The following is a 25,597-nucleotide window of genomic DNA, read 5'->3' as shown; positions in this document are numbered from 1 at the left end:
TAAAAAAAGAAAAGAAAACCCCAACCCCTTTCTAACACATGCTGTCAATATGTGTGTGTATATATATAGCTACTACATAAATATCCATATCAGTATACATGCATGTAGTTGTTTATTTGACCTCTGAACCCATCGTGGTGATAAAAAATATTTTTACTTAAACAAAAACTTTGTTCAAGATAAGATAAGATAATCCTTTCTTCATCCCACAGTGGGGAAATTTAGTGAGGTTGCAGCAGCATCAGACAACAGCAAAGAAATGTATAGCAGAGATAATACTGGCAATAGCAGTAAAAAGAAAGCAGTATTTGTAATAGAGTATGATTAATGAATAATAAGAATAATAAAAAAAAATGTATATACATCCCAGTGCAATCATTTTGTCAGTATCTATGTAAAAGTTGCAAAAAAAAAAAATGTAAAGAACCATCCAAATCAAATATAACATTTGTTGTTATTTTTAACTTTTGAAAATAAATCTTTAGCCAATGTTTTTTTCATTGAAAAAACTTCATGTGCTCCCATTGTTGTTGTCTGTTTCCCTCCGAGGCGCCAGGGGGCGACGCCGTGGTGAGTTCACGGAACTTCGTCAGAGCGGTGAAAGGTTGAGAGCCTGACAGCGCCACGTGTGTGTTGTTGTGTTGTTGATGCTGGACATTTAAAAGGGCTTGTTTTCTTCCAGCTGTGTGTTCTCGGTGAGTTTTATTGTCTTATTATGATATTTATAAGTGTCGTAACTTTAGTTTTCTGTCCTTTTGTTCTGATATCGTCGCTAAAAACGCGCCGTTCCTTGTAGTTTAATGGTAAAGCCTATGGGTAAAGCTAGTAGCTCCAGCTCCATTTTCGGACAGACTGCGCACTTTTCATGTAAAATCCGATTAGTTTACACAGTAAATCACAAAATACCATGTGTTTTACACCGTGAAATGATGCTTAAACTAATTTGACACCGATTTCGGTTTGTGTAACCTGTGTAACTGTTGTGTGGGGGTGATGCTTTTGTACTGATGTGGTGAATAAAGCATTGCCACAGGGTTTGAGGAAAGTGTTAATACTGTGGCGTTTTGAAGAACAAAGAGATAACTATGTAATTTAAAACATGTACTAAAATATATTATAAGTCTTTGATTGTTTACACAGGGGCACTGTCATCCCGACTTTAATTTTTAAAAGCCGGTTTGGTAGAGAGAGTTGTCCGATAATGGATATGTGATGTAGCAGTTGTGTTAAAATCTTTCAAGAACATAATTAGTCGTCTGAAAACTACTTATTTATCTATTTATTGAATACCCGTAGCCTTTGAATGACAGCTGAAATGTTTGTTTTCATGTTTACTGTCCCATTGATGTTTTATTTTCTTCATGCAATGTGTGGCTGCAGTGTCAAGCAGGTTCACTATTTGTGTAAAATCAAGAAAATACAGTAAAATAAAACAAAACAGGAAAACCAGCTCATTCCTTTATGCAAAACGATATCCCTGATGATTTCTGGTCCTTCATCACCCTCCTAATGTTAGACTGCTGTGTTGCTGAGCTCTGTCTGTTCATGTTTTCTAGTACTTAATGTGTTTAATTGTTGATATTTCAGGTGTTTTGCAGCTCGCGGGTCCAGACTCAGGTTCAGTGACTCCTCCGTCTGTCCTGAGGTGAGATGAGGAACCTGAAGCTGCTGAAGAGCCTGTGCAGCTCCGAGCTGCAGGCTCCGGGCTCCCCGCAGTGTTTCTCCGTCCGGGCCGACACCGGCTCGATGCTGGTCGCCTCCCAGTTCTCCATCACAGAGTACGACCCCCGGACCGGCCAGGTGAGCTGCTGATGAGATACCGTACCTGCCTCTCTGTCTGGTTGACGATGGGAGGTGACATTTCTTGACATTTCTCCTCCTTTCTCCTCTGCAGGTTGTCAGCGAAGCCTCGTTGACAGCGGATGAGTTCCTCCCGGAGGACGGCAGCGGCCTGGTGGTCGGACTGCAGGACCTGGCTGAGCTGGAGTCGGCGTGTCTGGCCACAGCCGGTGGTGACGTCGTCCTCTTCAACCTCAACACGTGTCAGGTCAGCAGCACAAAAGCTCACTTCTTCACGGAGGTGTTTGGTGGTGAAGAATCAGTTTTAGCTGCAAGTTCAGAGTTTGTTTTGAGTTGACGTTTGGATAAAGAGCCGAGGAATATTCATTATTGCTGCTCTCTCTAAATTGAAGCCCCTTGATGCACTTTATCATTCTGCTCTTCGATTTATTACTGGAGATGTCTTCCGTACCCATCACTGCATTTTTTATAACAAGATTGGATGGCCATCTTTAAGTGTAAGAAGGGAGCAACACTGCATGTTTTATATTTGCAAAGCCTTACTTGAAAATTTACGTGTTTATCTTACCAGTTTTATCTCAATTAGAGTTTGTAACTTGCACACTCGTTCACAGGATACCTTGGTTTTACACTCCTAGTATCAGGACAGAATTAGGGAAGACTGCCTTTCAATTCTCTGCCCCTCAAAAGTGGAATAACTTACAAAACTGTCTGGAACATGATCAACTTATTTCTCTTGATAGCTTTAAGAACTAACTGTCAAATGTTCTGCAGTCTGTATGTAATTGTGGATCATGATTTTGATTATATTTGTATATTTGTGTATACAAATTGCTCTCATAGTCCAGGCAAAATAGCGTTTTACGACAGACTAATTGTCACAGAAGGTTTTTCACCATACATCATTTCTATGAGGTGTCTAGAACAACATACTAAAAGTCCTAAGAAATCCTAGTTGGGGAAATATGTTTAATTTGCATCATTATTTACTGTTTAAAGTCTATGGTGCCGACAACAATACACCCCAATGGGGCTATTTTTCCCTTTACTCCTATCACAATGAAACTTTACACAATGAAAGTATCCATGAAATGTAACATTTTTTGTATTACAAGTTTCTTTGAAAATGAATTTGAATATGCAAATGAGCAATACACTAATGGAATATGCCCAAAATACACCCGAATAGGCTTCTTTTTTTCCTTTACTCCTACCACAATGAAACTTTACACAATGAAAATAGACATTAAAAGTAAAAATTTTTGTATTACAAGTTTCTTGGAAAATGAATTTGAATATGCAAATGAGCAATACACTAATGGAATATGCCCAAAATACACCCGAATAGGCTTATTTTCTTCCTTTACTCCTACCACAATCACACTTCACACAATAAAAGTATACATGAAAAGTAACATTTCTGTATTTCAAGTTTCTTGGAAAATTAATTTTAAATATGTAAATGAGCTCAACGCTAATTGATTTATGGTCAAGAAGCCATAAAGCCACAAGCAGCAACAGTGGCCAAATAACTAACACATTCATGTCCATTCAATAAGTTAACCTATGCACTGAGTGCTGTCACTTCCCACACTTGACTTATGCATACACACATGTCACTTGCCACACTTAAAAGACCTATACTGACCTTAAGAATTAATTGCACAGTCTTGTCTCCATTTGCTTTCTAAATTTTTTTTTTTTATTAGCGAACAAGCCTTACCTAACGACTTTCCTCCCAGTTTGCAGAGAACATCAGGAGAAAGTCAGAATTCATCAAAGTCGTTTCAACGACTGTGTGTGATGTTATATGAAATATGCTGTTATGTTCAACAATATATGAGTGGGACTAAGAACTAAGTTATTTGGCCCCTGTTTTTGCTGCTTGCGGCTTTATGGCTACTTGACCATAAATCAATTAGTGTTGATCTCATTTACATATTTTAAATTAATTTTCCAAGAAACTTGAAATACAGAAATGTTACTTTTCATGTATACTTTTATTGTGTGAGTAAGTTTTATAAGTGTGATTGTGGTAGGAGTAAAGGAAGAAAAGAAGCCTATTCGGGTGTATTTTGGGCATATTCCATTAGTGTAAGGCTCATTTGCATATTCAAATTCATTTTCCAAGAAACTTGTAATACAAAAAATGTTACTTTTAATGTCTACTTTCATTGTGTAAAGTTTCATTGTGATAGGAGTAAAGGAAACAAATAGCCCCATTGGGGTGTATTGTTGTCGGCACCATAGACTTTATACAGTAAATAATGATGCAAATTAAACATATTTCCCCAACTAGGATTTCTTAGGACTTTTAGTATGTTGTTCTAGACACCTCATAGAAATGATGTATGGTGAAAAACCTTCTGTGACAATTAGTTCTATTTTTGGGTCCAAAATGAGCTAAATTGCCTGGACTATCAATTGACCTTCCCTGAATAAATAAAGGTGAAATGAAATTAGAAAATATTTCAATGTCTTTTATTGTGTCTCACAGCTGGAGTGTGTCGGCAGCGTGGACAGCGGTCTGACGTCGATGAGCTGGAGTCCTGATGAAGAGCTCGTCATTCTCACCACCGGTCAGTCTTTGAAAAATAGTTTATTTATCAAATTCTTAAACTTATTATGAGAGTTATTTTGTCCTTGTTATATTTTTATAAGTCCTACAGAGGAAAACTTTCTTTCTTAGACAGAGCGTAACTTTAATAATAGACCAATTATTAGTTAATCAAGTATTAACTCCAAGATCTAACCTATTAAGAAGCTGTGCAATTAGTGAATAAATAATAGATATGACACTGTCTTTTTATCGTTCTCTGTTGTATTTTATGTCGTATTTATTTATTTTTTTATGCACCACAGTAGAGCAACCCTCCCAAACTCATTGTATTTTATATGTGCAGTGACAATAAAGGCTTTCAATTCAATTCAATTTCAATTAATCTGTTGTCACAGGTCAGGAAACGATTATCATGATGACCAAAGACTTCGAGCCGATCACGGAGGTGGGAATCCACCAGGACGACTTTGGAGAAGGTACAGTCTCAGATTAGATCGGAGATTTCCACCACAGGTCACAAGATGATTTAAGGAATGCAGAAATATTTGTGTTCAGACTGGATGGTAACAATTCTGTATGAAATCTTAAATATTGTGTGTTTTCGTAGGAAAGTTCATCACGGTGGGCTGGGGGAAGAAGGAGACTCAGTTCCACGGCTCCGAGGGGAAACAGGCGGCGCAGAGGAAAATCCAGGTCACGATCCGAACACAGAAACATCAGAGTCTGAATAAAAGTTACTGATTTCTTTAATAATAACGATATTTATGATGATGATGATGATGTAAACCTGAAACAGGAGGTGCAGCCGGCTGCGGCGTGGGACGACCGGCGGCCGCGGGTGACGTGGCGAGGTGACGGTCAGCTGTTCGCCGTCAGCGCCGTCTGTCCTCAAACCGGAGCCAGGAAGGTGCGGGTGTGGAACAGAGAGGGCGTCCTGCAGGCCACGAGCGAGACGGTCAACGGGCTGGAGCAGGCGCTGTGCTGGAAGTAAGAACCGCTTCTGTTAAATCGTTAAACTATCTTCTATAAAAAAAAAACTTCCAGAGTCTTTCATGAATCTTCTTCTCCGGGGGTTTCAGACCGTCCGGCAGCCTGATCGCCAGCACCCAGCGTCATCCCAACAAGCACAGCGTGGTGTTCATGGAGAAGAACGGACTACTGCACGGAGACTTCACGCTGCCCTTCAGCAAAGACCAGGCCAAGGTCTGACCAGAAAAATATTAAAGGTGTACAGAAAAGAAAGTTGAATTTAAGCCCACTCTGGATCATAAAATTCATGTAATAACTCATCTTTCAGACAATGTAGGCCAAACTTTGTGCAAAATTCAATTTTTGAGTAAATCCGGGATGAAAATGTGTATTTTTTTTTCCGCATTGGATAATGCAGGCGCACGGATTATATCTCAGCCTGTACACGATTCACCAGCCACTGATATTGGATCCGTCATCCGTCATTCAAGCGTCTTTGAGACACACACACACATACGGAGCTCGGTCTCGCCCCAAACTTTGAATATCCCGCCCGCTCGATAACGACCAATCAAATTCGTTTTCCTTACTCGGGTAAACTCGTGTTGCAGCTTGTGACAACTCGGCGCGACAAACAGGACAAATGGCCATTTCTGTACACCTTTAACATAAAACATCAAACATCAGCAGCAGCAGCAGATTATCAGACTGATGTGTGTGTGTGTTGTAGGTGAAGGAGCTGCTGTGGAACAGTGACTCCACCGTTTTAGCCGTGTGGTTGGAGGACATGGCGGCAGGAGACGACGGACAGATCAACACTTACAGTAAGTTCAGCCTGAAGTTGATGCTGCATTTACTGTTTTCCACCACCAGGGGTCAGTACAGTCCAACATCTCACCACACATGTACGTGTTCAGATGAAATTTAAAACCCTCATACACTGTAATTCAGACTGAACTAAGCTTAATGTTTGACTATCAGTGTGTTAACATGGACTTGAGTATCCCGGTTATGATCTGGCTTTTGAGTATCCTATATTTGTGTTTGTGCATGTAAACATCATATCCCAATTTTGGAAACCCGGATATCCCAGAAACCTGGTTTTGCTACCTGGAGAACTCAGAATTCGGGATAAGGCGTTCACATGCCACAGTATCCTGTTTTGTTTCTGACAGCTGCGACGATCTGCACAGGTTTGGGCAATGAAAAAAACACACACGTCATATGTCACATACTGTATGTCACACAGTCGACTACAGATGCCCTGAAAGTTTTCCCTCCATTCATAATCCATTAAAGGTCCAGTGTGCGAAAAAGAATAATTATAAGGCCACGAAAACCAAACAAATTTTATTTTATCGCGATTAGACACTTATACTAATATATTCATGGGTAGCATATTCAGATTTTGCCAATAAACCTTTAAATCCACTAACACGATCCTGTATCACGGCTGCTTATTTCCATCAGCCTCTCCCACGACCAACACGGTGGCAGTGACAGGCGGACATTCGTCGTCGCTCTCCCCTTTAAATATGCTAAATATAAAATGAAGGAGCCGTATTTGCAACGCGATGAGTGTTTAACAGCACCAAACCTGCAAGAGCAGATGTCAAAATGACCAAGTTTTGTGTTAAATAAACATCGCAGGTGCCTGTGCTGTGATCAGAAACCAGGACGCTGGTATTCATCATGTAAACAGGGAAATTAATACCCAGGTTTCTCTATGTGCATGTAAACGCAGCATCCTGAATATGATCATAAATGGGATATTGCCAGGAAACTTAAACACACTGTATATTTGATTTTCTGTTAAATGCAGCAAACAAAAATGTAAATTTAAAGGGACATTTTCTCTAATTTCTTCATAAATTCATAAATGAGTCGTCATCTGAATGAGGAACTGTCAGATTTCTTCATCAGTCTGTGCTGATCTCATGTTGATCCTCCTCTTCAGTCCAGCTGTGGAGCGTCGGAAACTACCACTGGTATCTGAAGCAGAGCCTGGACTTCGGCAGAGACCCTCAGAAAGCTCCGGTCGGTGTCTGCTGGGACCCTGAACGCCCCCTGAAGCTCCACCTGCTGACACGCAGCTGGGCCACCATCACCTACGACTGGGGCTGGACGACGGAGCGCAGCCCCGGGCTGGACGCCGCCGACCACGCCAACGTGGCTGTGATTGATGGAGGTGAGGACCCATGAGAGGAGGAGGAGAAAGGAGGAAAAGGAGGAGGAGGAAGTGGAGCTGCAGGTTTTAATATTTATCTTTAAACCCTTCAGATAAAATCCTGGTGACGACCTTCAGGCAGTGTGTCGTGCCTCCTCCCATGTGTTCGTTTGAGCTGCAGCTGAAATCTCCGGTCAACCAGGTGACCTTCCTCTGCCGACCTGAGAGGACCAATCAGCTGGCAGCGTTCACCGCTGACGGACAGATCTCAGTCTACAGCCAAGGTGGGCCACACTACACTGTCTACCCAAAATAATCAGAATGAATGTGGTAAAAATTAATGTTGATATTTATATTTAGGGATTATGGGTAGAAGAAGACAGACATGATGTTTGAACAGAAGAATATGAAGGCCAGGCAGTTTTTTTTATTTAAAGGGATAGTTCAACATTTTGGCAAATTGGCCCATCGCCATAATCCCTAAATCAAATCAAATCAACTTTATTTATAGAGCACTTTTCAGATATAGATATGCAACACAAAGTGCTTGCCCTAGTGCCCTATAGTCTTAGCAGTTGGTTCGTTACCTTTAATTGTTGGTGCAAGCTAGAATGGCGGAGCAGAGCCGCTAGCTGCTCAGAGCTGCACCCTTGTTGTTTTAGAGGTAAATGCAGAGACTTTTGCATGAATTTACCTCTAAAACAACTCTGTCTGGTAACGTTCCATTATTATCTCATAGTGTGGTGAATGTGCAGGTCACAACTTGTCCACCAGAGCGTTTTGGAGTTGTTGGATTGTGTATTTGGTGAGTTTGATGAGGGAAACCAAGAAATCCCTTTAGCCTCCGTAGCGTAGCTCTGAGCAGCTCGCGGCTCTGCTCCACCGTTCTAAAAATAGCTTGCACCGACATTTAAAGGTAACAAACCTACTGCCATGACTATAGGAATTATGGCAATGGGCCAGTTTGCCAAATTGTTGAACTATCCCTTTAACCTTCATGTTTTCTTGTTGATTCAGATTCAGGAGATCAGTCTGACAAATCAGACGACGGGTTCAGGATCATGTCTCGTCCCTTGGTTCTCCAGAAAACCTTTAGGTGAGACAACGACCGACATGTTTTCTGTTCTGTTCACCACAGATCACGGCCAGTCGATTTGTTTTTTTTACTCCTTTCACCCAGACCTCTCTCTTCTTCTTCTTCTTCTTCTTCATGCTGCAGCGTCCCGTCCCTGCAGGACGACCCTCTGTCTCTGCGGCAGCTGCTGTGGCTCGATGATGAGCTGTTTGTGGGCGTGGCCTCCGGTCTGCTGCCGACCTCCTCCACCCTGAAGCTGCTGCGTCCGACTCAAGACTCCACCGACTCACTCAGTGTCAGGTCAGCAGCTTCCTGTGGCTTCCTACGTCTTCATCCTGCAGAATCTTATAAATGAAGCTAATGACACTAATTATAATGAAACTAATTACTCCTCTGATTTTTTTTATGTCATTGTTTCCTCGTCAGGTCTGAGTTAGAAGTGGACGGGGTCGTGGTCAGTGTGGTTCACTGCTCTCAGACTGGGACTGTGGCTCTGCAGCTGGAGGACGGACAGATCAGGAAATTACTCTGGGGTCAGTCACCAACACTGAAACTCTGGTTTTTGAATCATAACAGATTGTTTGATTGGAAAATTATTTAAAAACAAACAAACAAAGCATTTTCTTCATTGTCAAAGTTATTCTCCTTGTATAGAACAAAGATCTGTCACCTGGTAGAGTCACAAACAAAAGGATGTTTATCCACTGTAGATAAAAGACACAAGTCTGACATTTTGTTCCATTTCTTTTCTTTTTCTACCTTTATGAGACTTGGTTGCAAACAGTAATAATGAAACTGATGGGTCAAAAAGTGACATCAATTAAATAATAAGATTCAAATAAAAAAAGGGAAAAAGCAAATAAAAGTTAACACTTAAAACGTCAAATAGAAAAAGTAAGCCAATCCAAATGATATAAAAAGTTGGGTCAAACCTGTACCTTATTCCGTTTTCATTGATTTCTTCTGTTGCAGTTTGATACAAAGAATATAAACTAGTTCTTTCAAACCTAAAGATTTCATTAATTCTGTCAACTGAGCCTCAGTTGGTGTCATTTCCCTCCCTGTGTCAGTTTGAATCCAAATTAAACATCCACCCACAGAAGCAGCATTATTTAGCAGCTCTGTTTGATTCTCGTCTTCATCACTGAGGTCGTTTCTTATCAGATCGTCCTGAAGCATCAGTGGAGGAGTGGAGCGACTCCAGTGGATGTAAAATCAACTTCCCTGTTCCCTGTGTTCAGACGGCGCTCTGCAGCATCAGTGGGGAGGTGGGGAGACAAATACTAATTTATAATAACATCATTAATCATTGATAGAGGACAAAGTGGATATATTTCAGTTTGATTTGCTGTTTTATCTTCAGGAACATCTCCTCGGCCTGACGGACAGATCTCACCTGTACGCTGGAGACACAGAGGTAAAACTGTCCACTCTGGTTTCTCTCAGTGCGTTTATCCATAAACCAGGAAGAAAACACGTCTCTTTCCTCTTCTTCTCCTCCTCCAGCTGGCCTCCAACGTCTCCTCCTTCGCCGTCTGCAACGACTTCCTCCTCATCACCACACACTCCCACACCTGCCGCTGCCTCCAGCTGAGCGCGCTCACCGTCAAAGGTAAAGTGGAAACGAGCGCTTCTTCTTCGTCGACGTTGCTGTTGTGTATTTAAGTCCACATGAGTTAAAATTACCTTTGACCCCGCAGGGCTGCAGGCGGCCTTGGCCACAGACGGAGGTCAGAACGACGAGACGCTGCGTCGGGTGGAGAGAGGATCCAGGATCGTCACCGTGGTGCCGCAGGACACCAGAGTCATCCTACAGGTCTGTGACAAACACACACAAATCAAAGATCCAGATGCAGATTAGTAGCGTTAAATAAACATTTTCAGATTTTAAAACTGATAAACTCTCATGAATGTTTCATGTGTCTGTGTTTGTGTCCAGATGCCTCGTGGGAACCTGGAGACGGTTCATCACAGAGCTCTGGTGTTGGCTCAGCTCAGGAAGTGGCTGGACAGGTGAGTTTGAGTTGAATCCATCACATCACAAATGTGGTTTCTAAATAATATGTTGATTTACAGTAACAAACAGTCCTTGGAGGTCAACTCTGGTCAACTACACGACAAAAAGTTGTTTTCTGTTCTTGTATTTCCACCAGTTTAAAGTTCAGAGAATCCTTTGAGTCAATGAGGAAGCTGAGGATCAACCTGAACCTCATTTACGACCACAACCCGAAGGTTTGTACTTTTTATTCTTCTGACGTTTGTAACAACAAATCTTATATTTTTTGCAGCAGGAAGCGAATAAAATATTCACAGGTTCATTATCAAAAAGGAACACACTGCTTTCTTACATTAATAAAACATCCTGTAAATATTTAAACACCAAAAAAAGATATTTTGAAAAATTAGATTTGACCTGTAAAATTAAAAATAAAGAAAACACAGGAACAAACAGGATGAATAATTCAATGACAAGTGCAAAACATAAAACTGATAGCAGCAAATTTAAACCATTTAAAAAGCTTTGACAGAATAATAACGCTGATTCACTCAGACTGGATTTTTCTAAAGTATGTCATGTCATGTCAAAGTGCTTTAAATAAAAACTAAATTTGTTCTTCTCCTGCTGCAGGTTTTCCTGGAGAACATTCAGACCTTCATCACACAACTCGGCTCCATCAACCACATCAACCTCTTCCTCACTGAGCTCAGGTGAGACCTTTAAAGTCAGAAGTGGAATAATTGATTTCCACATTAAAATGAATATATCTTGTATTTTATTCCATGTGTTTGTGTGTGTTTTGCCTCCAGGGAGGAGGACACCACCAGCACCATGTACCCCCGCCCTGACAGCAGCCCGGTCCAGCCCCGCCCCCCCTCCGGCCAGAAGAAGGTGGATGTGGTGTGTGATGCTCTACGTATCGCCATGGAAACAATGGATTCAAACAAGTCAGTGATGTTATATATGCTGTATATATGTTAACACAACATGATGTCAGGACTCATTTATTTTGTGTTTATTTCGAATATGCAAGAACGAAGCACAAATGTATAGAATAAACCAAGGACGTGCCATAAAAACATGGCAGACAATATTCAAACGAAGTATGCAAAACAAATAAATCAGTTTCATACTCGAAAAGGAGTGAGTAGAAGTAAAACTTGTTCGTTCCCACATCTTCTCCATAAATGAATACATGACATAAGTAATCTGTTTCCTCTCAATTAGCCTGTGTAAACATAATAAATGTTATAAAAAAGTGCCATATACCCCCTAGTAACTACCAACATTTACTTAATTCCTATATTTCATTAGGATTAAATCTTTGCATTTATTTTTAAACAGTTTCAAATTTAAATGACGATGATGCTCTTTGTCCAGGTTCTGTCTGTCGATCCTGACGACTCACGTGAAGAAGACAGTTCCAGAGCTGGAGATCGCTCTGCAGAAAGTTCACGAGCTCCGAGGTGAGAACACGAACGTCATTTCACGCACACATAGACAACAGTGCATCATTTATTAGTTTGTTTGTATGTATGTGTGTGTGTTTGTATAGAAAACCCTCCTGCAGCTGCGGGCGCCGTGAACGCTGAGGAGGCGCTGAAGTACCTCCTCTTCCTCGTCAACGTCAACGACCTGTACGAACACTCGCTGGGAACGTACGACTTCGACCTGGTGCTCATGGTGGCCGAGAAATCCCAGAAGGTACGAGACACCGAGGAAAACACCCGACTCAGACATGAGGAGTGTGTGTCAGTGAGGTCGTTATTAATCAGCAGCTGATTGACTCATCATCATACTTCAGTTTCTCTTTTACCTTCTCATCACGGGGAGAAGTTTTACATTTTTTCCTCATTAATATGCAGATTTATGCACCAGAGGGAGAAATGAGACATTTAAGATCCTAAATATGTGAAGTCACACTGCAGGGTGCACAAAGATCTAATTAGATAATCAGCTCTAATAAGAGGTAATTAAGGTTTTTGTAATGCACTAGTTTTGTGTGAAGCAGAAAAAAGTTACTATAATTTCCACTTTATTTCCAGTTTGTGTTTTTGTAACTGAATTGATTTCACCACTCTCCTCTGTGACTGAGCTCTAAGTGGCGATGAACTGGACGCGGTGTTGCCTGCTGATGTTGTTTCGTCTGTGTCTCTGCAGGATCCTAAGGAGTACCTCCCCTTCTTGAACATGCTGAAGAGTCTGGAGCCGAACTACCAACGCTTCACCATCGACAGACACCTGAAGCGCTACAGGAAGGCGCTGCTGCACCTCAGCAAGTGTGGTCAGTCACAGTGTGTTATCATTTTAGCCACAAGTGATCCAGTCTTTATATCTGAAAACTTTCCTTCAGTTATGTTTAAATGTTTCTAAGTTATTCTATCTATATATTTAAAGATGCACATGAAGATTAATGCACATAAATCGAAGTTACTGTGAAAGGAAAACAACATATTTGCAGTTGCTGGAAAAGTCGGAGCAGAAATCATCACAATAACAGTTAAACATGTATGTCTTGGGGATGGGGCGTTCACTGCACCAGGAAATTTCAAAGATATAGACTGTCAGACTTAGATTTGAACATTCACCACGCTATGAGATAATAACGAAATGTTACGAGACGGAGTTGTTTTAGAGGTAAATTCATGCAAAACCACTGATGTGCGTTCTTGTCGAGGTCAGTTTTTCAGCAAGCAGTCTCTGTATTTACCTCTAAAACAACTCTGTCTGGTAACGTTCTGTTATTATCTCATAGCGTGGTGAATGTGCAGGTCACAACTTGTCCACCAGAGTGTTTTGGATTTGTTGGATTGTGCATTTTATGAGTTTGATGAGGGAAACCAAGAAATCCCATTGGCCTCCATAGCGTAGCTCTGAGCAGCTCGCCGCTCTGCTCCGCCGTTCTAAAAATAGCGAACCTACTGCTATGACTATAGGGATTATGGCAATGGGCCAATTTGCCAAAATGTTGAACTAACCTGCACTCTATATATGAAAACTACTATAAAAGTTTATGCCCTTTAGAAGACGCAATCTAGTAATTTCAGTTAATTTGCATATTTCAAAAGAAAAGGCAGATTTCCAGTTTTAGTTTCTTTTCTTTTTAAACCCAGCTGATGATGACATGATGATGATGTTGTTTTATGTTTTGTGCCCAGGAGAGGAACATTTCCCTGAAGCTCTGCAGCTGGTGAAGGAGCAGAAACTCTACAGTGAAGCTCTGAGACTGTTCACAGGAAACGTTGTTCACTACAAGGTGCAGACACACGAACGCACCACAACGATGCATTCAGGTTTCCACGTAAAAACCCATTAGGCCGGGAGCCAGGTCCACCCCTCAGGATGTTTTTTGCTACCTTTTTTTCACTATTATTTCTTGTTATCCCATACATTGGGCCATCACAAGTTGATAACCTCCACCCCCAGCAAGGGGCCGTTTGGCCCCAGGGGCCAAAAAACCCCCTTTTTGGGAAAAGCTTCTGGCGAAATTATGTAATGCCATATATTAGGGTACAGCAACTGCATACATGGTCAGATAACTCTGAAATTGTGCATAGTGTATCCTGACACATAGGGGAAACTATCAGAATAATATTCTGGGGCTTACTGCCTTTCTATTTTCAAATATCACCCTCAGTTTATCCCAAAAGACAAAAAAATGTGTTTCCGCCTGACAAATTGTCATCAAATGTGATCATTTTCAAGCATTTTATTACACATATCACTGCCTTAGATGGATATGAAAAACTTCCCACATTTGTAAGCCTCAATTTAAGCCCAAGATGACCTTTCTATCTCGAAGATTACACCTGCTATGACCAAAGTCTTCCAGTGTCCTACCTCAAATCAGAGAAAACGGAACTTTCAGCATTACCATTCCAAATGGGATTAAGCATGATTTCTTGCACATAAACTGTATCTTAAACAAGATTGGAGACTTAAGTTGTAGGCTACTACTATACCATCTGAAGTTAATTACATGAAAAGTGAATAATGTTACACCCCCAGGTGGAACAGGGTATCAGGGTACAATATAAAAGTAAATGCTAACCGATTTACACACACCAACACACTAACCAACCGACACACTTTAACCAACCAACTAGTCTAATGGGCCAGACCAGATTTTGGTACCACTCAGGGTGGCAAAATCTAGTAACATTTTTTGAAAAGGTACATGTCCATAGATTATATTTTGGTATGATAACCCATCCTAAGTGGTAGCTTTATGACAGTTATCAGCTCATAAAGTTATCAACCCCCTGCAATAAATAGGACTCTGAACGCAGGGGGCATATCTTGTTTTGTGCTCATTTTCAGACCGTTACTCATATGTTATGAGGGCATGTTTGGTAGCATTTTAAGGTGTACAATCCTAGCTTTCATTTAGACCACGTTTTGGGCCTATCTAAAAAAAAAATAAGGTTCACATCCATCTATCAATCTATCTCAACAACTATTTTTCCACTATTTTCGCCTAAACAGTCTTTTTTATAGCACTGTGAAATGTAGGAACAGCACTGACACAAATAACAAAAACTGAAATACTCACAGGACTGTAACAATTCAGGAAATGTATAATCTTCCCATAATTTCCTACTATGAGGGATGATTATGGGTCTTAAAGTGGAACATGGGCCCAGGCGAGAATTGTCAATAACTGCTTATTCCTCTGTATTTCTCAAAGAGTTTTTAAGTTTTCTATATATCTTTGCCCTAATTATCATCGTCATCATGATTATAGTCCAGAGTTAAGGCAACTTCTTCATCCTCCTCCATCCTCTGATTTGTGCATGTTTGCAGTTTGCACATTTTTGTGCACTCTCTTTACATCTTTACCCTAATCATCATCATCATCATCAGTCCAAAGTATGTAGCTTTGTAGGTTTGAGCATCCTAGCTCTTTAAATAATAATTGATAAATGAGTTATAAATAGCCTTTTCTAGACATAGGCTATATCTGTTTTCAATACATATTGGGATTGTCTCCATCAGATACAGTATAATGTAATTTATTTGCTTAGCTAATTTTGTTCATTCCTTCTAGGTGGCTCAATTAACCTTATAGTGGGACAACATAGCTTGACAATTGTTGTTATTATGTTATTTCTGTCAATTATTTCACATACAGCTGGTGTTGTATTTTATATTGGGATGACAGTGGCTAAAGAGGTAGAGTGGGTCGTCCAATAACCAGAGGTTCGAATTCCGCCCCGTCCCAGTCGCTGTTGTAGACGTAGATATCTTATCCACCTTGCCTCGTGTGATGTGTATGCATGTTTGGTGGTGGTCAGGGGGGCTGTTTGGTGCACATTGGCAGCCACACATCTGTCAGTCTGCCCCAGGACAGCTGTGGCTACAATTGTAGCTTACAGTGTATCGCCACCGTTACTGTGTAAAAGTGCTTTGAGTGCCAAAAAGCGATAAATAAATCTAAGCAATTATTGTTGGAAAGTCTGATAAGTCACCTTTATGACAAGGTTGGACTGGGATTGAGCATTACAGCTAAATAATAATAATACATTTTATTTTAAAGCGCTTCAAAGACTTTGATAAGGGTCTTAAAGGTGGACAGGTTGGTGCAGTTGCAGATGGATTTGGGGAGAGAGTTCCAGTTCATGGGGCGTAGTACAGGAGGTTGGCATCGAAGGAGTGGAGGCTGCGGTTAGGAGAGTGGGGGTCGAGGAGCGGAGGTCAGTGATGTAGGAGGAAGTCAGGCTATGGAGTGCTTTAAATGTGAGAAGAAGGATTTTAAACTGTATACGGTAAGAAACAGGAAGCCAGTGAAGGTTTTGGAGGACGGGGGTGATGTGGTCATGGGGACAAGTATGAGTGAGCAGGTAGGCAGCAGAATTCTGGATATACTGGAGTTTATTGAGGGTTCTGGATGAGAGGCCATAAAAGATGCTGTTGCAGTAATCAAGTCTGGTGGTGACAGGTTTCAGCAGCAGAGACGGTTAGGACGAAGGGAAGGATGAAATCAGGCAATGTTTGAAAGTGAAAGAAGGCAGTCCGGGCTATCTGGGTGATGTAACGATCATAGGAGAGGGTGCTGTCAAAGGAAATTCCAACGTTGGACAACAATGGATAATAATAATAATAATAATAATAAATTTTATTTGTTGGCGCCTTTCAAGAACCCAAGGTCACCTTACATGTAAGAATGAGACAAAAACAAGAAACAAAAACAGGTATAAATACAATAGCACATACATGAATACAAAGAAAATACAGTGTGGCTAGAAACACAGATAAGGTGGATAAAATGGTTAGGGGACAGAGCGTTATAGGGAGTAGGATAATTTAAAAAGGTGTGTCTTGAGGTGGGATTTGAAGGTGTCGATGGAGTCCAGAGTGCGTATGTGTAGTGGGAGTGAATTCCAGAGTCTAGGTGCAGAACAGCTAAAAGCCCGAGCACCAAGTGTGGTAAGTGAGAAAGAGGGGGTGGAAAGCAGGGCGGCGGATGAGGAGCGGAGTGAACGGGGTGGGATATAAGGATGAAGCAAATTAGAGAGATATGGGGGGGCCTGGTTATGGAGAGCTTTGAATGTTAGCAGAAGGAGCTTGTAATGTATACGTTGATGAACAGGGAGCCAGTGAAGTTGCATGAGGACTGGTGTAATATGATCCGAGGACTTGGTACGGGTGATGATTCTGGCGGCGGTGTTCTGGATAGTTTGTAGGCGGTGGATGAGTTTCTGTGGTAGACCGGTGAGGAGGGAGTTGCAATAATCCAAGCGGGAAGTGACCAGGGCATTTACAAGGATTTCGGTGGAGTGCTGGGTGAGGGAGGGGCGGAGTCTGGAGATATTGCGGAGGTGGAAAAAGGCTGTGCGTGAGATGTTGTTGATATGGGATGTGTATGAGAGGGTACTGTCCAAAATAACACCGAGGCTTTTAACTGCGGTTGAAGTGGAGACCAGACAGCCGTCAATGAGAATACTAGGGGGGTGTGATTTGGAGAGTGATGATTTGGATCCGATGAGGAGAATTTCACTTTTATTGCCGTTGAGTTTTAACTTATTGTTTGACATCCAGTTTGTGATGGTTTGCAGGCAGTCGATAAGGGCAGTAGGTGGTGATATAGTGTCCGGTTTGGTGGTGATGTAAATTTGGGTGTCGTCAGCATAGCAGTGAAAGTGGATACCAAAGTGACGGAAGATATTGCCAAGAGGGAGGATATAGATGATGAAAAGTAGGGGGCCGAGGACAGAACCTTGCGGAACACCGTGGGGGAGTGGTGAGGGTGATGATCTGGAATTTACTCCTTGAATAAACTGAGAACGGTCAGACAGGTAGGAATGGAACCACTGAAGAGGAATACCAGAGACCCCAGTGCCGGCCAAACGCTCTAAGAGGATGGTGTGAGATATAGTGTCGAAGGCGGCACTGAGGTCTAAAAGTATGAGGATGGTGAGTAGGCCAGAATCCGCTGCTAAAAGAAGGTCGTTTGTAATTTGAATGAGAGCTGTTTCTGTGCTGTGATTGGGACGGAAACCAGACTGGAAAGGCTCAAAGAGGTTATTGTTTGATAGATGGTCTTGGAGTTGGCTGGCTACTGTACGTTCAATGATTTTTGAGATGAATGGGAGGTTTGAGATAGGGCGATAGTTATTGAATTCAGTGGGGTCTAAACCAGGTTTCTTTAATATGGGTGTGACTGAAGCGGTTTTGAGTAGGGAGGGAACAATACCATTTGACAGGGAGGAGTGCACAATTTCCGTGATGAGTGAGGAGAGTGTGGGGAGACAGACCTTGACCAATGTGGTAGGAAGTGGATCGAGTATAGAAGTAGCAGACCTGGAAGACATGATTAGTTGAGATACCTGTTGATTTGACGGAAGATGGAAGGCAGACAGGGTAGTGGTGGGCCGGACAGTAGCATTGAGCCAAGGCGTGTTTGACTGAGAAGACAGGCAGGGGGTGAGATGGTGATGTATGGAGTAAACTTTGTGATTGATAAAGTCCAAGAATTGCTGACACTGAAGGGCTGATGTGAAGCGTGTGGCAGTTTCTTTGGGCTTGAGAAGTTTGTTTACTGTGGAGAAAAGAGTCCTGGTGTTGTTTCCGTCGCGGTGGATGATGTTGGAGTAGAAGGCAGATTTGGCAGCATTTAGAGCAGTCTTGTAGGAGGTGATGTGGTCCGAGTACATTTGAAGGTGAACAGTGAGTCCGGTTTTCTTGGCAAGGCGCTCAAGGCGGCGGCCATGAGTTTTGGATGTGGGAGGAAGGGAGTTAGGGAGATGTTGTCAATGGAAAGGGTGAAGTTGTCCGTAGATTTAGTGAGAGATTTGGGATCAATGAAGAATATCTGATTTGTCATAGTTAAGTTTCAGAAAGTAGTGTTGCATCCATGATTTAATATTGTTGAGGCAGGAGATGAGAGTGGTGTGGCTGGTAGTAGTGATGGATTTTGTAGAAATGTAAAGCTGGATGTCATTGGCGCAACAGTGAAACTAGAGACCTTGACGATGGATGATGCTAGCAAGTACAGGATGAAGAGGAGGGGACCAAACCCTGAACTCTGGGGGACACCTTGGGACACCTGTAGAGGAGGAGATATGACTGAATTCAAGAGAGTGCAGTTCCAGTGATGTTTAGGGTGGAGGAAAGATTGGAGAGGAGGATGGAGTGACTGTCGAAGGCTGCGGTGAGGTCGAGAAGGATGAGGATGGTGAGGTGGTCGGAGTCTGAGGCGAGGAGGATGTCATTGGTGATTTTAAAGAGCTGCCTGTATGTTGTCTATGGAATCCAAATTGAAATGGTTCAAATAGGTTGTTAGCTGAGATGGGCTTTCAGTTGGGCATAAATGACACGTTCAAGTATTTTAGAGAAAAATGGAAGGTTTGAGATTGAAATTGTTCATGATGTTGGGACTGAGGCCAGGTTTCATCAGGATGGGGGTGACAACAGCTTCATTGAGGGAGGGACAAAGCCTGAGGTGAGGGAGGTGTTGATAATTGAAGTGATGAGAGGAGTGATGATAAAGAGACAGTTATTCATGAAGCTAGATGGGATGGGATCAAGCACGCAGGTTGAGGTTAATTCTTTAAGAAGAGTTGGGATGTCAGGATGAGTGGGTAGCGCCCCCCAAAAACACCAAAATCCACTGCAATATCCTCCTGTGGGTATTCACTCTTGTACTGAGCTCCAAGTGCTGCCATGTGTGTTTCAGTCACAGGTGTATGACTGGTACCTGATTGGCGTCCAGACCTCAACCCAATTGAACTCTTGTGGGATCAGCTTGGGAGTTGCTGTACATGCTACAGTGACCAACACAACCACACTGGTTGACCTTCAACAACTCCTGGTTGATAGATAGATAGATACTGTAGATATACTTTACTGTCCCCTGGGGGTAAATTTGGCCTGGACTCAGCGCCATCAGACCCTTCAACCACATACAACGACCTGTAGGCTTCCAGACTTCTCCTGCCTCACCCAGGGGCGGGTCTGCCATGGTGGCATGGAGGGGCACCTGTCCCCCCACAAAATCTGATTGGCCACCCTGTGTGCCCCCCCAGTGGTCAATGACTTGTGGTCAGTCACTTTGAAAAGCTCTTAACCACTCTTATGTTCAGTGTACAGAGCTACTGTATAAGCACTAACTTCTGACTATGGGCCGGATCTACTAAAGGTTTGTGTGTATTAAAACGTGTTTGTGCGTGCAAACTTGATTGCACGCGCAAACAGATGCTGAAGCTGATCTACTAACCGGGCGCACTGAGGATTGCATCTCTCAAACGGTCAAAATTGCACGTGCAATCCATTTAGCGTGTTTGCCTTAATGAATATGCAAATATGGGCGTTTCTGCCAGAACGTGCAAAATATTGGGAGGAGTAGATGCAGAAATATGCAAACATGCACAAATCAGAGGGTGGAGGAGGATAAAGAGTTGCCTTAAAGCAGAAGTAAGCAATCCGGTCGCTTTGGCTAACTTCTTGTCAGCCGATGGAGTTAGCAGTCCCCGCCCTCGTCATGGATCTATTGGTCCTCGTCCCTACGTCACCACATTCACGCGCATCCTTTGGCTGCACACACAGCCCTTCATGCCGTTCTCTCTCCTCATTGGATAAAGGTTGTAGGATACAGGGAAGTATACAAGAAGTTTTCTCCTCGGCTTACAGCAGAGCAGAGTGACTGACAGAACCGTGTTTCGGACCAAACACTCTATATAAGTGATTCCCGTCGGAAGATATAACAATTTAAGACTTATATTAACACAAATATTCCGCTTACTTCTGCTTTAACTCTGGACTATAATCATGATGACGATGATAATTAGGGCAAAGATATATAGAAAACTTAAAAACTCTTTGAGAAATACAGAGGAATAAGCAGTTATTGACAATTCTCGCCTGGGCCCATGTTCCACTTTAAGACCCATAATCATCCCTCATAGTAGGAAATTATGGGAAGATTATACATTTCCTGAATTGTTACAGTCCTGTGAGTATTTCAGTTTTTGTTATTTGTGTCAGTGCTGTTCCTACATTTCACAGTGCTATAAAAAAGACTGTTTAGGCGAAAATAGTGGAAAAATAGTTGTTGAGATAGATTGATAGATGGATGTGAACCTTATTTTTTTTTTAGATAGGCCCAAAACGTGGTCTAAATGAAAGCTAGGATTGTACACCTTAAAATGCTACCAAACATGCCCTCATAACATATGAGTAACGGTCTGAAAATGAGCACAAAACAAGATATGCCCCCTGCGTTCAGAGTCCTATTTATTGCAGGGGGTTGATAACTTTATGAGCTGATAACTGTCATAAAGCTACCACTTAGGATGGGTTATCATACCAAAATATAATCTATGGACATGTACCTTTTCAAAAAATGTTACTAGATTTTGCCACCCTGAGTGGTACCAAAATCTGGTCTGGCCCATTAGACTAGTTGGTTGGTTAAAGTGTGTCGGTTGGTTAGTGTGTTGGTGTGTGTAAATCGGTTAGCATTTACTTTTATATTGTACCCTGATACCCTGTTCCACCTGGGGGTGTAACATTATTCACTTTTCATGTAATTAACTTCAGATGGTATAGTAGTAGCCTACAACTTAAGTCTCCAATCTTGTTTAAGATACAGTTTATGTGCAAGAAATCATGCTTAATCCCATTTGGAATGGTAATGCTGAAAGTTCCGTTTTCTCTGATTTGAGGTAGGACACTGGAAGACTTTGGTCATAGCAGGTGTAATCTTCGAGATAGAAAGGTCATCTTGGGCTTAAATTGAGGCTTACAAATGTGGGAAGTTTTTCATATCCATCTAAGGCAGTGATATGTGTAATAAAATGCTTGAAAATGATCACATTTGATGACAATTTGTCAGGCGGAAACACATTTTTTTGTCTTTTGGGATAAACTGAGGGTGATATTTGAAAATAGAAAGGCAGTAAGCCCCAGAATATTATTCTGATAGTTTCCCCTATGTGTCAGGATACACTATGCAAAATTTCAGAGTTATCTGACCATGTATGCAGTTGCTGTACCCTAATATATGGCATTACATAATTTCGCCAGAAGCTTTTCCCAAAAAGGGGGTTTTTTGGCCCCTGGGGCCAAACGGCCCCTTGCTGGGGGTGGAGGTTATCAACTTGTGATGGCCCAATGTATGGGATAACAAGAAATAATAGTGAAAAAAAGGTAGCAAAAAACATCCTGAGGGGTGGACCTGGCTCCTGGCCTAATACACATCACGTGAAACCCGACTCTCACCTTTGACCTCTGAACTCCTCCAGGCTCTGAGCTGCGCCTACGCCGAGCACCTGGTGGAGCAGCAGCAGGCGGAGCAGGCCGGCCTGTTGCTGTGGCGATGCGGCGAGTCGGTCGGCGCCCTGCAGGCGTTCGCCGGCAGCTCCAGCTGGAGGAACGCCATCTGTGTGGCGCAGCAGATCCCGCTGCCGCCGGACCAGTTGGCGCTGCTGGCCCGGGACCTGGCAGGTAACCATGGCAACGGGCCGTCGATGAGTAAATCAGACAGGTAACTGGTTCCTAACGGGTTTTCCGTCTCCTCCCCCTCAGAGAAACTGACCGAACAGAGACGGTTCTCTGAAGCCGCTCTGCTGTTGGACCAGTACGCTAAAGTAAGATCCTCTCCACATCTGGACACAGTGACACGTCAACATCTGCTTCTTAATCAAACACAACTTCTGTCTGGGTCTGTGTTGTTTCTCCCTACAGGACTGTGAGGAAGCCATCTTGGCTCTGATCACTGGTGCGGTCTGGGAGGAGGCGCTGCGACTGGTCAGTGAGAGAAACGTCTGATTTAAAATCATTTAAAACTTGTTGCTTTACATTTCCTCTGTTTGTTTGTTGTTTCCCTGTGTAATGGTTTGTTTCTTGATTGTTTGCTCCAGATTTTCATGCACAACAGACAAGACATCACTGAAACCAACCTGAAGCCTGCTCTGCTGGAGGGTAAGAAGAGTCCAGGGCATTGTCTCTGTTTTAAGATAATTTCTTATATTCGCCATTTTAAAAGGTACCTGCATAACATAAATTAATATAACATAACATAACACTTACTGCTTTATATTACAATTTAGTCAGAACAGAAACAGAATCTCAGCTGCAGCAAACAAATCATTTAATGCAAATGCTACAATATTGAAAACGGAAATTGTCTTCAAATCTCTTGTTCAAACAAACTTTTACTGATGTGGATGACTTGTTTTTATATTTGCAGTTATCAAAGGTTTGGGTTCCTAAGATGAGAAAATAGTAGAGGAATAAATACCTAAAATGAAGCACAAGCTGTTTATTAGCGTCTAGCTCTGACTGTATTGCACATGATCTTGCAAGAATATCAACTGAAGAGTTTCCGCAAAATCTAACATTTAAATCACACTTCTTTGGTGAATTATGACAAAGATGTTAATAGAAAGCATTGAAGAACATTAACAGAAGTTGTCATGTATTTGTTTTGATGTCGTCTTGTTTTAGCCGTCGGCACTCAGACTGTTTTCCTGGAGGCTCAGGTGGCGACGTTCACGCGGCACAGGACGAGACTGGCTGTGGTCCGAGAGCAGAAGGAGAAGGCCAGACTGGACATGCTGGGTGAGTCAGAGCTCAAACGTTCACTTCCAGCAGGTCCAAGAGGACGTTGGGGGATAGACAAAGGAACTCAAATAAACAAAAGACACTTCCGTTTTTCATCTGAATCCTATTTTTTTTGTTGATCCTGTGTTGTGTGTGTCAGATGAGGACGGTCCAGACTGTCCTGACGCTGAGCTCTACTCTGAGGCCAGCAGTGTGATGACCGGCTCCAAATACTCCCAAAGCAACTCACGCATCTCCTCGTAAGACAAAACCAGTTGTTCTCTCTGTGAAATTACTATTAATATATTAACCTGTGTGATAAATGATTTAATATTGGTTTGTTTTTTTCCCGTCGACGCTCCGGCTGCAGGAGATCGTCAAAGAACCGACGGAAAGCCGAGCGGAAGAAGCTCAGTCTGAAGGAGGGAAGCCCGATGGAGGACAAAGCGCTGATGTACGCGCTCGCTGAGATCATCACCACCGTGGACAAGATGAGAGGTACAGAACCACCGGGACAGAATTCAGGTTTCAACATTATTAAAAATGTTCTTTTGAAGATGCACCTGTAATTCCTGGTGGTGGTTGTTGTCGCTCCCCTCCTACAGAGGAAGTGCACGGCCTGCTCAAAGCCCTGGTGCTGTTCCAGTTCGACAAACAGGCGGAGAAGCTGCAGCTGGCCTACGAGGAGGCTCTGCACCTGATGGAGACGTCGGTGCCCGAGGTGTGGCCGGACGGTCTCCAGAGCAACCAGGCTCCGGTAACTGACACCAGACTTCATCATTATAACATCAGTGTAGGGGTGTCACGATTCTTGGTACAATTATTGTCAGAGAAATAATCACGGTATTACGATGATCATGATTAATTAACACTATTAATGTGTAAAATCAAATATAGTCTAGATGTAATTACATTACTAAATATTTACACAAAATATTTTAAGTATTTATTAAAATGTGACCAATTATTAATCCCCCAGGGGAGGTGTTTGAAATATTCAAGTCATTAATTGATATCTATACAAAATGTTTAAGTTAATTTTAATCTTTTTTTTTTAAATTACAAATGACACTCTAGCATTTAAATTCCTACCAATTCAATGTTACGTAAATGGACCAGTAGTATCTGTGCATTTTACCTTTACTTTGGCGCACATCTGCCAATTATGATTCCAACATAATCTTTTTTGGAAAGTGACGGTATTTAGGAATCTTTACGATTAATTAATTGTGGCGTTTAATACCATGAGTAATTCTGACATCCCTACATCAGTGAAGTGTTGTCATCACACTTCTGACTTGTTTTTATGAACTGTTGAGTTTGTTTTTATGTATTCCTCCCTCTCTCCTCCTCCCCCTCTTCAGCTCACGGGGCCAAACTCTACAGCCAACAGCATCATGGCGTCTTTCCAGCAGCAGCAGCAGCAGAAACCTGCAGCTCCACAACCAGGTCAGCAGCAGAGAAGTGAGCGTTCGCCGGCACAGACAGTCACAGCTCACTGTTTTAACAACTTCATTTTATCCTTTTAATACACATCTGATTCTTCTTTTACTGATTTTCCTGTTTTGTTTTGTTTTTTCCTTCACAGACGTCGAGGTCCCGGCGCCACCGAAGATGAGAAACGGTGTCAAGTGGAAGCTCAGTCTTCTGAAGTAGATGAGTTTGTATTTCTAATGTTTTTACCTGTAAAGTCAAATGTTAATTATGTAATAAATAAAGATGCAGTTCATGTCTCCTCTGACCAGACTCTGTGGAAATTAAGATTTTTTTTTCTCACAGCACAAACATCACACTTCAGTGAATTAACATTAAAGGGACAACGATGAGTTTCTATTTGGTTATAAAAAAGTCTCACGTTAATGTGGATGAATCTCCGTTACCCACACTTGTTAATGGGCCCATTTTCGATAAATATATCGTTTTGTCTCTATCGTTATTTTGTTATTATTAGTGGTGGCGGAAATGCTGGTCGAGCCGACCAGCGTT

General features: G+C 42.1%; 1 protein-coding gene across 4 annotated transcripts; it reads left to right on the top strand.

Moving 5' to 3' along the window:
- Positions 1–592: 592 nt before the first annotated feature.
- elp1 (elongator acetyltransferase complex subunit 1) lies at positions 593–25,345 on the top strand. 4 transcript variants are annotated; one of them, XM_085789244.1, is made up of 36 exons: positions 593–684; positions 1,588–1,800; positions 1,895–2,047; positions 4,298–4,379; positions 4,756–4,836; positions 4,968–5,053; positions 5,157–5,347; positions 5,440–5,563; positions 6,060–6,153; positions 7,287–7,517; positions 7,610–7,780; positions 8,514–8,592; positions 8,716–8,871; positions 8,998–9,104; positions 9,736–9,839; positions 9,935–9,988; positions 10,078–10,183; positions 10,272–10,387; positions 10,511–10,584; positions 10,725–10,803; positions 11,201–11,280; positions 11,380–11,517; positions 11,951–12,036; positions 12,126–12,274; positions 12,731–12,854; positions 13,729–13,826; positions 22,312–22,513; positions 22,595–22,656; positions 22,754–22,816; positions 22,930–22,990; positions 23,516–23,629; positions 23,772–23,871; positions 23,982–24,109; positions 24,217–24,368; positions 24,976–25,075; positions 25,200–25,345. In XM_085789244.1, exons 2-36 carry the CDS (start codon positions 1,651–1,653, stop codon positions 25,265–25,267), a joined length of 3,963 nt encoding a protein of 1,320 aa, XP_085645370.1. In that variant the 5' UTR covers positions 593–684; positions 1,588–1,650; the 3' UTR covers positions 25,268–25,345. The 4 variants fall into 4 exon arrangements, with proteins under 4 accessions (XP_085645370.1, XP_085645369.1, XP_085645371.1 ...); XM_085789243.1 differs by having other exon boundaries at positions 593–695; positions 1,599–1,800; XM_085789245.1 differs by having other exon boundaries at positions 593–695; positions 24,976–25,060.
- Positions 25,346–25,597: the final 252 nt, after the last annotated feature.

Source organism: Trachurus japonicus, chromosome 10 (genome assembly GCF_045865225.1).
Source record: "Trachurus japonicus isolate A0001 chromosome 10, Traja_1.0".
Lineage (NCBI taxonomy): Eukaryota > Metazoa > Chordata > Actinopteri > Carangiformes > Carangidae > Trachurus > Trachurus japonicus.
The sequence above is the reverse complement of the archived record's forward strand: the minus strand, read 5'-3'. Positions and strand labels throughout refer to the sequence as shown.

Excerpts from the sequence above, each read along its gene's own strand:
- elp1 (XM_085789244.1), top strand. The coding sequence starts at position 1,651 with ATGAGGAACCTGAAGCTGCTGAAGAGCCTGTGCAGCTCCGAGCTGCAG. Across the intron at positions 9,840-9,934 it reads TCTGCAGCATCAGTGGGGAG|GAACATCTCCTCGGCCTGAC; the intron begins GTGGGGAGACAA and ends TTTTATCTTCAG. Across the intron at positions 11,281-11,379 it reads CTCTTCCTCACTGAGCTCAG|GGAGGAGGACACCACCAGCA; the intron begins GTGAGACCTTTA and ends TTTTGCCTCCAG.